We start from the raw sequence: 12596 nt of genomic DNA, 5'->3' as shown, positions 1-12596 counted from the left end.
GTCTCTGTCTGGCTTAGGAATCAGAGTGATGCTGGCTTCATAAAATGAGTCTGGGAGTTTTCCTTCACTTTCTATTTTTTGGAATAGCTTGAGAAGAATGGGTATTAATTCTGCTTTAAACGTCGGGTAGAATTCCCAGGGGAAGCCATCTGGTCCTGGGCTCTTATTTGTTGGGAGATTTTTGATCACTGATTCGATTTCCTCACTAGTCGAACACTTCCAGTTGATTTGGGACTGATTTTCTGTGGCTTATAACTGACATTTAGAACTGGTACTTCTCCTCCTTCATCAGGCTTAAGTCTTCCAGCAAGCATTCTGATAAATGTGGTCTTACCAGTACCATTCTCCCCCAACATTACCATGATTTCAGAATCTGTAAACTATCCAGCTACAATTGCTAGCTCAAACTCTCCCATCTTCTTCTTCATTCCAGGATATTTATACATACACATCTTTTTTACTTCTTCATTTGCTGTCTCAGCCACTTTAAAAACAAGTGATGCATCTCTGAATCTCAAGTTTTCTCTTGGAACGTAGCCATCCAAAAAAATGTTTATGCCTTCTCTTACACTAAAAGGCATTTTGACAACACCGTAAGCACTTGGTACGCCATATAAACAGCAGATGAAGTCTGAGAGATAGTCTAACACACTTAGATCATGCTCCACCACATTGATATATCTATCTGGATTTATGAGAGATCGTGTAGTGATAGCAGCCTTTAAATCCTGCTTGACATCTAGGTAACTAGAAGGTTCATCAAACATGAAAATATCAGCCTTCTGTATGCAAACAACAGCACAAGCAAACCTCTGCAACTCTCCTCCTGAAAGATCTTCAACATTTCGGTCTTTTAGATGGGTTAAATCAAGCTGTTGACATACAATTGCTTGTGTCTTTGTTTCATCCTTTAGGTCTAAAATAGACCCCACTGTCCCCTTTGCAGCCTTGGGAATCTGGTCTACATACTGAGGTTTGATAATGGCTTTTAGGTCATCTTCTAGAAGAATCTTGGTAAAGTAATTTTCCAATTCAGATCCACGGAAGTAAGTCAAAATTTCCTGCCAATCAGGTGGATCGTCATACTTTCCAAGGTTTGGCTTTTGTTTCCTGCTAAAATTTTTAAAGCAGTTGACTTTCCAATTCCATTAGTTCCAACTAATCCTAAAACTTCACCTGGATGAGGGATAGGCAACCTGTGAAGTTTGAAGGCATTGGCACAATATCGATGTGTTGTTTCTTTTTCCAAGTTACTTGGTAAATTGACAATTGATAAGGCGCCAAAGGGACATTTCTTAATACAAATACCACTACCAATACAAAGAGTTTCAGAAATCCATGCTATTTTGCTCTGGGGTGTAACCTCTATGTATAAGTTTCCCATTCGAACCACAGGGCAACTCTTTTTGCACTCTTGCCGACATTTCTTAGGTTTACATTTGTCATGATTGACAATAGCAGTTCTCGCTAATTTATCTGCCATAATTCTAAGTAAGAATATCCAGCTCTTCTGGAGAAAACGATTCCCTTGCGGAGGAGAGGTCAGAGTCTGAGTCAGTTCTTCCTTTCACTTCTCTCCCACACAGCGTGTTCCTACGGCCGCCGGCCAAAATGGCCAGACTTGGACACTTAACCTACTCAGCCACCCATGTGCCTATGTGTGCAGAACCACGTGTTTATTTTTAAAATGTGTATATTGTTACTTTATTTTGGTTTTTTAAAATATTTTTTAAAAGTATTTTTATTTATTTCTAGGAGAGAGAGAGACAGTGTGAGCAGGGGAGGGTCAGAGAGAGAGGGAGTCACAGACTGAAGCAGGCTCCAGGCTCCGAGCTGGCAGTCAGTACAAACCCCAACGCGGGGCTTGAACTCACGAACTGCGAGATCATGACCTAAGCGAAAGTCGGACGCTTAACCGACTAAGCCACTCAGGTGCCCCTATTTTTAAAATGTGTATATTGTTACTTTATTTTGTATATCATGCAATATATATAAAGAATACCACACATTATTTCTCTAGTTATCAATCACTGGACAGTTGGTGTTTCCATAATTTGGCTATTGTTTATATTGGTGCTATCAAAGTCAGGGTATGTATTTTTTGAATTAGTAATTTTGAATTCTCTAGGTAAATACCTAGTAGTGGAATTGCTAGGGTAGTTCTAATTTTAGCTTTTTGAGGAACCTCTGTACTTTGTTCTGGAGTGCTTGAACTAATTTGCATTCCCGCAAACAGTGCAAGAGAGTTTCCCGTTATCCTCATTCCTGCCAACACCCATTTTTCCCTGTGTTGCTTTCCTTCTTTTTCAACTCTGCTTAATTTTACTTAATTAACTAACTTTGCTTAATTTTGTTTTTTGGTTTTTTTCCTTTTTAAAATTTAAGTATTAGTATACAATCCAATATTTGTTTCAGGAGAATTCAGTGATTCATCACTTCCATAAAACATCCAGTGCTAATCACAAGACCCCTCTAGTTCCCAACATCCAACTAGTCCATCACCTACCAATCTCCACCCATCAACCCATTGTTATTTCTCTACCATTAAGATTATCTTGTGGTTTGCTTCCCTCTCTTGTCTACCTCCCTTCCCATACATTCATCTGTTTTGTTTCTCAAATCCCACATATGAGTGAAACAACATGGTATTTGTCTTTCTCTGATTGACTTATTTCGCTTAGCATAATACATTCTATCTCCAAACACATTATTTCAAATGTCAGTATCTCATTATTTTTATGTGTGCCTAATTATATATATATCTTATTTATGCATTCATCAGTAGATGGACGTCCGTGCTCCCTTCATTGTTTGGCTATTGATAATACGTGTATAAACATTTGCATTTGCTGGATCATACGGTAGTTCTATTTTTAATTTCTTAAGGAGCCTCCATACTGTTTTCCAGAGTTTCTACACCAGTTTGCATTCCCACCAAACGTGCAAGAGTGTTACCCTTTCTTTGCATTCAGACACTTAACCGACTGAGCCACCCAGGTGCCCCTGATTACCTTGTAGCTTCAATAATTATTTTCCCTTCACTGTGCAGAAGGATTTTATCTTGACGAAGTCCCAAAAGTTCATGTTTGTTTTATTTCCCTTGCCTCTGGTGACTTGTCTAGCAAGATGCTGCTCTGGCAAAGTCAAAGAGGTTGCTGACTGTTTTCTCCTCTAGGATTGTGATGGTTCCCTGTCTCACATCATGTCTTTCAACAAGTTTGAATTTACTTTTGTGTATCATGGAATAAAATTGTCCAAGTTCATTCTTCCACATGTTGTCTTCCAGTCTTCCCAACATCATTTGTTAATTAATTGATTCCTTAATCTTATTTCCATCGGATATTCTTTCCTGCGTTGTTCAAGATTAGTTGCCCATATATGTGTGTGTCCAATTATGGGTTTTCTGTTTTGATCTATTGATCTATGTGTCTTTTTTTGAACTAGTACCATATTGTCTTGATGAGTATAGCATGTAATACAGTTTGAAGTCTGGAATCGTGTTGCCTCCAGTTTTGTGTTTCTTTTTCAGAATTGCTCTGGCTATTCAAGGTTTTGGTTGCATATAAATTTTAGAATTGTTTTTTTAGCTCCACAGAAATTGCTGACGGTTTTTGGTAGAGATTACATTAAATGCATAGATTGCTTTGGGTAGTAGAGACATTGTTTTTAAATGTTTTTATTTATTTCTGAGAGAGAGAGACAGTGTGAGCAGGGTAGGGTCAGAGAGAGGGAGACACAGAATCTGAAGCTAGCTCTCAGGACAGAGCCCAACGCGGAGCTTGAACCCACAAACGATGAGATCATGACCTGAGCCAAAGTTGGACGCTTAACCAACTGAGCCACTCTGGCGCCCCAGTAGAGACATTTTAGCAGTGTTTCTTCTTCAAATTAATGAGCATGGAATGTTTTTACATTGCTTTGTGTCCTTTTTTTTTTTTTTTTTCCCCCAGAAGAGTTCTATAGTTTTACAGATCTTTTTCCTCTTTTGTTAGGTTTATTCCTAGGTATCTTAATGTTTTTGGTGCAATTGCAAATGGGATTGATTCCTTAATTTATTTTTTCTGCTATGTCATTATTGGTGTACAGACACACAATGGATTTTTGCACAGTGATTTTATATTCCATGCCTTTGTTGAGTTCATGCATTAGTTCTAGCAATTTTTTTTTTTCTGGAGTCTTCAAGTTTTGTACATAGAGTATCATATCATCTGATAATAGTGAAATTTGACTTCTTCCTTGTCAATTTGGATGGCTTTATTTCTTTTTTTTCCTTATCTTTTTTTTTTTACAAATAGTTTATTGTCAAATTAGTTTCCACATAACACCCAGTGCTCATCCCCACAAGTGCCCTCCTCCATGCCCATCTCCCCCTCCCCCACACACATCCATCAGTCCTCAGTTTTTGTCAGCATTCAAGAGTCTCTCATGGTTTGCCTCTCTCCCTCTCCCCTACCATTTCCCCCCTTCTTCTCCCCCTTGTTCCTCCGTCAAGTTCCTCCTAATCCTCCTATACGTGCAAACATATGATATTTGTCCTTCTCTGCCTGACTTATTTCGCTCAGCATAACACCCTTAAGGTCCATCCATGTTGCTACACATGGCCAGATTTAATTCTTTCTCATTGCCATGTAGTATTATCTTTTTGTTTTCTGATTGCTGAGGTTAAGTCTTCCAGTACTATCTTAAATAGTAATGGTGAGAGTGAATGCACTTGACCTTTTTCTTATTAAAGGATAAAGGCTCAGTTTTTCCAATTGAGAATGACTTTAGCTGTGAGTCCTTCATATATGGCCTTTATGATATTGAAGTATGTTCTGTCCATTCCTACTTTGTTGAGAGTTTTTTTTTTTTTTATCAAGAATGGGTGCTATTTTTATCAAATTTTTTCCCTTCTATTGACAGAATCATGTGGCTCTTATCCTTTCTTTTAACAATGTTATATATCAAGATGACTGATCTGCAAATATTGAACCAGTCCTATAGCCCAGGAATAAACTCCACTTGATCATGGTGAATAATTCTTTTTAATGCACTGTTTTATTCAACTTGCTAATATCTTATCAGAATTTTTGCATCCAGGTTCATCAGGAATTTTGGCTTGTAATTCTCCTTTTTAGTGGGGTCTCGATTTGGAATGCTGGCTTTGTAGAATGAATTTGGGTGTTCCCTTCTATTTACATTTTTTAAACAGTTTGAGAAGAACAGGTTTTAACTCTTTCTTAAATATCCTCTAGAATTCTCCTGGGAAGCCATCTGTCCATGGACTCTTGTTTGTTGAGAGCTTTTTAATTACTGTTTCAATTTATTTGCTGGATATGGGTCTGTTCAAGTTTTCTATGACTTCTTGTTTCCGTTTTCGCAATATATGATTTTCCAGATCTTTGTCCATTTTTTCTTGATTGCCCAGTTTGTTGGCATATACTTTTTTTTAATGTTTATTTATTTTTTGAGAGAGAGAGACACACACACACAGAATGTGAGTGTGGGAGGGTCAGAGAGAGAGGGAGATACAGAATCCAAAGCAGGCTCCAGACTCTGAAATGCAGCACAGAGCCTGCTGTGGGGCTCAAAACCATGAACTGTGAAATCATGACCTGAGCTGAAATCAGCTGCTTAGCCAACTAAGCCACCCAGGTGCCCCTGTCGGCATATACTTTTTTATAGTATTCTCTTATAATTGTTTGTATGTCTGGGTGATGGTTGTGATTGCTCCTCTTTTACTCATGATATTATCTATTTGTGACCTTCCTCTTTTCTTTTTGATAAATCCTGCTGGAGGGGAAACATTTTTTTTTTTTAAATTCCTTTAAAGCATTAGGTCTTAGTTTTATCGATTTGTTTTACTGTTTTTTTTTCTATGTTGCATTTTGCTCTAATCTTTGTTACTTCCCTTCTTTGATTTTATGCTTTATTTGCTTTTTTTTTTTTTTTCTAGCTCCTTTAGATATAATCTTAGTTTGGGACCTCTCTTGTATATTTAAATCAGCATGAACTGCAATATACTTTTTTCTTAGGAATGCCTTTGCAATATGCCAAAAGATTTGGAGTGTCGTGTTTTCACTTTAACTTGCTTCTATGTTTTTTTAAAACTTTTTAATTTAATTTCCAGGTTAAATCAACTATTTTTAGTAGGGTGTTCTTTAACATCCATGTATTTGAAGGTTTTCCAAATATTCTTGTTATTGATTTCAAGTTTTATAAGGTTGTGATCTGAAAATATGCATGGTATGATCATAATCATTTTGTACTTGTTGAGGACTGACTTGTGACCCAGTATGTGTTTTATGCTATGGAATGTTCCATTTGCACTAAAAAAGAATGTGTATTCTGCTGCTTTAGGATCAGATGTTCGGAATATATCTGTTAACTCTGTCTGGTCCAGTGTGTCATTCAAAGCTATTTTCCCCTTTTTTAAATTTTCTCATGTATTTATTAATTTTATTGTAATTTTAAAATTTTTATTTTTTTGAGAGAGAGAGCTATAGTGCAAGTGGGGGAGGGGTACAGATAGAGGGAGGCACAGAATCTGAGGCAGGCTCCAGGCTCTGTGCTGTCATGCAGGACTCAAACTCATGAACTGTGAGATCATGAACTGACCTGAAGTTGGATGCCTAAACGACTGAGTCACCCAGGCACTCCCCTTTTTAATTTTCTGTTTAGATGATCTGTCCATTGCTGTATTTGGGCTGTTAAAATCCCCAACTATTATTGTATTATTACCAATAAATTTCTTTGTTTGTGATTAATTGATCTATATATTTAGGTGCTTTCTAGTTCAGGGTATAACCATTTATATTGTTAGCTGTTCTTGATGGATATACTCCTACTTATGAAATAGTGTCTGTCTTCATATCTTGTTACAGTCTTTGTTTTAAAATCTAATTTGTCTGTTATACATGTGACCACTTTGGCTTTCTTTCGATGACCATGAGCATGAAAGATGTTTCTCCATCCCCTCACTTTCTATCTGGAAATAACTTTAGGTCTAAAATGAGTCTTTGTAAACAATATAGATGAATCTTGTTTTTTTATCCATTCAGTCACCCTATGTCTTTTGATGGGAGGAATTAGTCCACTTATATTCAAAATGATTATTGAAAGATATTAATTTGTGCCATTGTGTTACCTGTAGTTTTGGTGTTTCTAAGGATTCATGTTGGTCTTTTCTAGTCGTTGTTGCTATTGTTTGTTTTGTTTTGTTTGTTTGTTGTTTTGTTTTGTGTTTTGGTCTCCACTCAAAGAGTCCCCGATACTTTTCTTGCATAACTAGCTTAGTAGTCACAAACTCCATTATTATTATTATTATTAATTATTATTTTGGTCTGAGAAATTCTTTATCTTTCTTGTATTCTAGATGACAGTTTTGCTGGATAAAGATTTCTTGGCTGCATATTTTTCCCAATCAACATGTTGAATATTTCCTGCCACTCCTTTCTAGTCTGTCATTTTTCTGTAGGCAGATCTGTTGTGAACCTGATCTGTCTTCCCTTGAGGTTTAAAGACTTTTTTTTTTCCTTTTTGGTTTCAGACTTCTGTCTTTGTCTGTGTATTTTGTGAATTTGACATTATTTTCCTTAACAACTTTTTTTTTAAATGAAAGTCCTCGGTGCTTCTTGGGTTTTGATCTCTGTGTCTCCCCCAGATTAAACAATTTTTTTTGTAGCTACATTTTTTTCAGATAAATTTTCTTTCCCTTTTTCTCTCTATTAATCTTTTGGGACTTCCATGATTCAAATGTTCTTCATCTTTAATAAGGTGCTCACTTCCTCAGCCTGCCTTCATGATCCATGACCTACGTTGCTCTCTTCTTTTCACCTTTATTATTTTCCAAAATTTTATTTTCTGTATCACTAATTTCTTCCTGTGCCTCGTCCATTCTCACTGTCATGATATTCATTCAGCTCTGCATTTCAGTTATAGCATTTTTAATTTTGGCCTGACTAGATTTTAGTTCTTTTATCTCTGTAGAAAGGGATTCTCTTTTGTCTTCTAAACTTTTCTCAAGTCCAGCTAGTATCCTTATAATCATTGCTTAAAATCTAGTTAAGATAATGTTAATTATAGCTGCATTGGCCATGAGTTCCACTTCCTGTTCTTTCTTTTGGGGTGAATTTTTTTGTCTCATTTTTATCCAGAAAAGAATAAAAGAAAGAAAAAACTAAATTAAACAAACAGAAACAAAACAAACAAGAAAAACATCAAAAAACAAATTGAATGAGGAAAACAAAATGAAACAAAGCAAAACTGGATCCTGAGTTTGTTTTGGTCTGCTTGTTAAAAGAATCTAGATCCAAAAATTAAAAAAAAAAATAAAATAAACAAAATATCTATATCTATATCTATATCATGTGTATGTAATATATAGATATGTATATCTATATGTGAAAGTAAGAAAATACATGAAAAATAATACTACAAATAAAAAAAGAAAAGTAATCACGAAGTTGGATCCTATTTCCCCTAGAGCTTAAGCTTTGTAGCATGCTACAATCAGTAGACTTGGTGCAAGGGAATTACTTTTCCTGGTCTTCTGGGGGGAAGGGCATGATGTGCCGATCTCAGGCTCTTGTTTCAGTGTAAATGGGCTTCCATAGTACAATGGGGTGGCGGTTGGTCTAAGTAGCTCTGGTCTCCAGTAAGTGGTGCTGTGTTGTTCACTGAAGGCTTTCAAAGCTGATGCTTGAGGACTGAACGATCATGTCCCCAACTCTTCAAGAAATTGTCACAGAAGAGCAAATTATAACCCCTCTGTATCTCTGGTTTTCATCAGAACCCAGTGTTCACCAAGCTTGTGGCCTTTACTTTTTAATCTCAAGTGGTGACTCAGTGTCAACATGCCAAATTTTGGGGACTCTGGCAGTGTTAGGATGTGCTCTTCCTCTGAGGTAAGATCTCACCACACTTTTATCCACCTGTATGAAGAAAGTGGTCACATCATTATGTAGCAGTTTAGAGTTTATGTCAAAAAACAGTTAAGAGAGACAGCACCCCTGTTTACTACCCTCAGCCCAAGTTCCAACTTCTATGCCTGGAAATGGTGCCCCCTATCCTTTCTTACGACCCAGGGATCCTCAGACTATGCTGTCACTCTTGGGATTTTACCCCACTTTGCTACCTTAGCAACTTTAAACCAGGCACATCCTGCACTGTAGTGAACTTCTGGAAGTCCAGGTTTTGTGCTCCAGTGCTTATAATACTTTCCTGTTGCCTCTGTAAGTTGGCTACTGTCCCACTCTCGGTACCTAAAGCTATGCCTCCTCTAAGTCAACTCTCTTTGTTTCCTACCTTTCAGAATTTGCTCACTTTTCTACTTATAGACTTGCAGTTTTTATTCTTTCAGATCTTCCATTGGCTTTTGGTGTTCAGAGTGACTTGATAACTATCTAGCTGTGCTCAAGTGATTAGATAAGTTTAGGGTGTCCCTTCTCCTCCACCATCTTAACTCCCCCAGCATATAGTTTTTCATAAAAATCTCATATATGTTTGTACTTCTGTGATATTGGCTCTTTCCCACCCCCTCAGTTGTGTTTTGATTTATTTTTGTCATTCCTTTTTTACTTTCACTAGTCTAGTTAGATGTTTATCAAATTTATGTATTTTTTCTAAAATAACAGCTCCTGGGTTTCATTGATCTGTTCTATTGTGTTGTTGCTGTTGCTATTTTGTTTTGTTTTGTTTGTTTTTAGTTTCTATATCATTGTTTTCTTCTCTAAGATTTATTATTTCCTTCCTTCTGTTGGCTGTAGGCTTCATTTTTCTTTTTCTAGCTTTTTAAGATGTAAGGTTAGGTTTATGAGAGATTTTTATTTTGTGAGTCTGAGAAACTTTTGATCTTTCCTTCTATTCTGAATTATATTCTTTCTGAATAGAGTATTCTTGGCTGCAGAGTTTTTCGTATCAGCACTCTGAATATATCATACCACTTCCTTCTGGCTTGCTAAGTTTCTGATGAAAAAGCTGCTGATGGCATTATGGGGCTTCTCTCATAGGGAGCTTTATTTTTGTTTGTTTGTTTATAACTATTTTTTCTTTTTTAATTAGTATGTGTCTTTGTGTGGACTTACTTTAATTGATTATGTTGGGGGGGGGTCTCTGTGCATTTTAGCTCGATTTCATGAACGATGAGAACATGAACTGAGCAGAAATCAAGAGTCGCTTGACTGACTGAGCCACCCAATCATGCCCATCTATTGTTTTTAAATAAATTGTCTTTCTCTTTTTCTCTCTCTTATTATTCTGAGTTCCCTATAATGTGGGTGTTATTATGCTTGATGGAGTCATTGAGATAACTATGCCTATTCTTACATTTCATAATTTTTTAAACTCTCATTTGCTAAGCTTAGTAATTTTTCCATTTCTCTGTCTTCCAGGTTAGCAATTTGTTGCTCTTCTTCCTATAGCCTGGCATTTAGTCTATCGTGTGTATTTGAATATAATATATTGTGTTCTTTATCTGTGATTCATTATTTATTTATGTGTTTATTGTCTCACTGATATCTTCCACTCTTCCCTCATGTCCCGTGAGTAGCTTTATGACAATTTATTTATTTTTAAAATTAAAAAAATAATTTTTTATTTGAGAGAGAGAGAGACAGGGAGAATGAGCAGGTGAGGTGCAGAGAGAGGGAAACACAGCTTCAAGTTCCCAGCTGTCAACACAGAGCCTGACTCAGGGCTTGAATCCAGAAACCATGAGATCATGACCTGAGCTGAAGTCAGACAGTTAACTGACTGAGCTACTCAGATACCCCATGACCATTTCTTTAAATTCTCTGTTTAGCATATAGATCTATTATTGTAGTTTTGTCCTGTTCTTTTATTTGGTGTATATTTCTTTCTCTTCTCATTTTGTCTAACTCTATGTATGCTTCTGTGTGCTAGCAAACTCAGGTATGCCCCATGCTCTGCTGGTAATGGTTTTATAAACAAGAGATCCAGTAGTATTCTGCATTGCAATGTCCTCTATTCCACAAAAATTGGCATCTCAGGGACTATCTCCTATTTTATTTGTTTGTGCCCTTCTTTTGAGTCTTGGCCCTTTTTCCTCAGCCCAGTTGTTTGCAAAGGCTCTCTTTGCCTGTTGTAGTCTGTGTTTAATCCCTGGTTAGGTGAGTGCATTTTAACAAGGTTTACAGTGGTCCACTTGCACAAATGAGGTCACATAAAACACATAGGTTGACAGAGGAGGTGTTGGTATGGTTTGCACTTCTCTTCTGAAGGCCCACATTATGGGCACTGAGACAAAAGTGACTTGGAAGGATAGATTCACCAAAGTAAAGTGTGGAGCTTGTAAAAGCAAGTAAGGAAGGGAAAGTCTGGTTCCTGCAGTTGGCTGTATGTCTATGCTGGCGTGCAGTGGAGGGAAATCAAATCGTGCCTGGCAGCTCTTTTGTACATGCAGAAGTTTCAGTATAATTCCTGTCTCTCCATGCATGCCACTATCTGAGATGAGTAGATACTTCTTCTTTTGTGTTCCCCCGGAATTTTTCAAACTACTGTTTTCATTTTGCATCTCAGGTAGCTGCTTGTGTTGAAGTTTCTTTAATGGCAAGGACTCTGTTTCCTAATATCTTCCAGGTTTTCCCAAAGCTGAGAATGAAGATTTTTTACATTACATGCTTTAAGTCCTACTGTTTATAAGAACTCAGATGATGTGGCCCTTTTCACGTTGAAAGTCAAATAGTAGGGATATTTGTTTTCCTCTTTTGGGCTCACTGGGGTGAGAGTCTACATTTTGGCCCTTCCTGGGTCAGTCTCCCTCCCAACTATGTGTGGCCGGGATCTGTTTTGCTCCCAAACACTATTTACACCTTTCCTACTTTCTTCCTTGTGGCTTTTTCTCTACATTTAGTGTGGGGTTTTTGTTTTTGTTTTTCTTTCAGGCCGTAGGTAATTTTATGGGTATTTACACTGTTGTGAATGCTATCTAGTTGTATCCATGGGAGAAGCTGAGTTTATGGTCCTACTCTTCCATATTTCCAGCATTTCCTCTGGAGTAGTCTTTCAAGAACAAAGGATCCTTGTTAGATCCCTTGAAGATCCCTTCAAGATAACAGTTGCAATATCTCATTTTTGTACTAATTTTATTAATTTCAGCACTTTCTATTGTCCAGTATAAGTAAAAATCCATCATTTTTTATATTTTAAAAATGTTTTTGTTTTTGTTCATCTTGTTTGTTATCTATTCATCTCTATTTGTGCGGTGATCTTTCTTATTTTCTTCCTTATATTAACTTTGTTGTTAGTTTGTTATGCTACTTCTAGTTTTTTGAGGTGCAGGGAGAATTTTTTTATTTGAAATGTTTGTTTTTATTAATGTAGCACTTTATTGCTATCAATATTCCACTTATCCTGCTTCTCCTAAGTTTTAGTATGTTATATTTTCACTTAAATTTGTCTCCATATATTTTTTAAAAACTCTTCTGATTTCAGTTTTGGTCAACTGGTCAGTAGAATGTTGTTTAATATGCAAATATTTGTAAATTTCCCAGGTTTCTTCCGGTAAGTGGCTTCTATTTTAATACTATTGTGCTCAGAAAATAAATGCTTGACATGATTTTAGTCTTCTAAATTTATTATTACTTCTTTATCGCCTT

At 36.6% G+C, this 12596-nt stretch overlaps 1 protein-coding gene across 1 annotated transcript; it reads right to left on the bottom strand.

Moving 5' to 3' along the window:
* Positions 1–185: 185 nt before the first annotated feature.
* On the bottom strand, positions 186–1610 carry LOC120224743 (ATP-binding cassette sub-family E member 1-like). Its single transcript, XM_039222995.1, is given in 2 exon segments — positions 186–1108; positions 1111–1610. Coding segments are annotated over 2 exon segments (1296 nt in total). The 5' UTR covers positions 1484–1610.
* Between the last annotated feature and the right edge of the window lie 10986 nt (positions 1611–12596).

Source organism: Hyaena hyaena, unplaced genomic scaffold, assembly GCF_003009895.1.
Source record: "Hyaena hyaena isolate Hyena2069 unplaced genomic scaffold, ASM300989v1 scaffold_1247, whole genome shotgun sequence".
NCBI classification, from domain to species: Eukaryota; Metazoa; Chordata; class Mammalia; order Carnivora; family Hyaenidae; genus Hyaena; species Hyaena hyaena.
The sequence above is the reverse complement of the archived record's forward strand: the minus strand, read 5'-3'. Positions and strand labels throughout refer to the sequence as shown.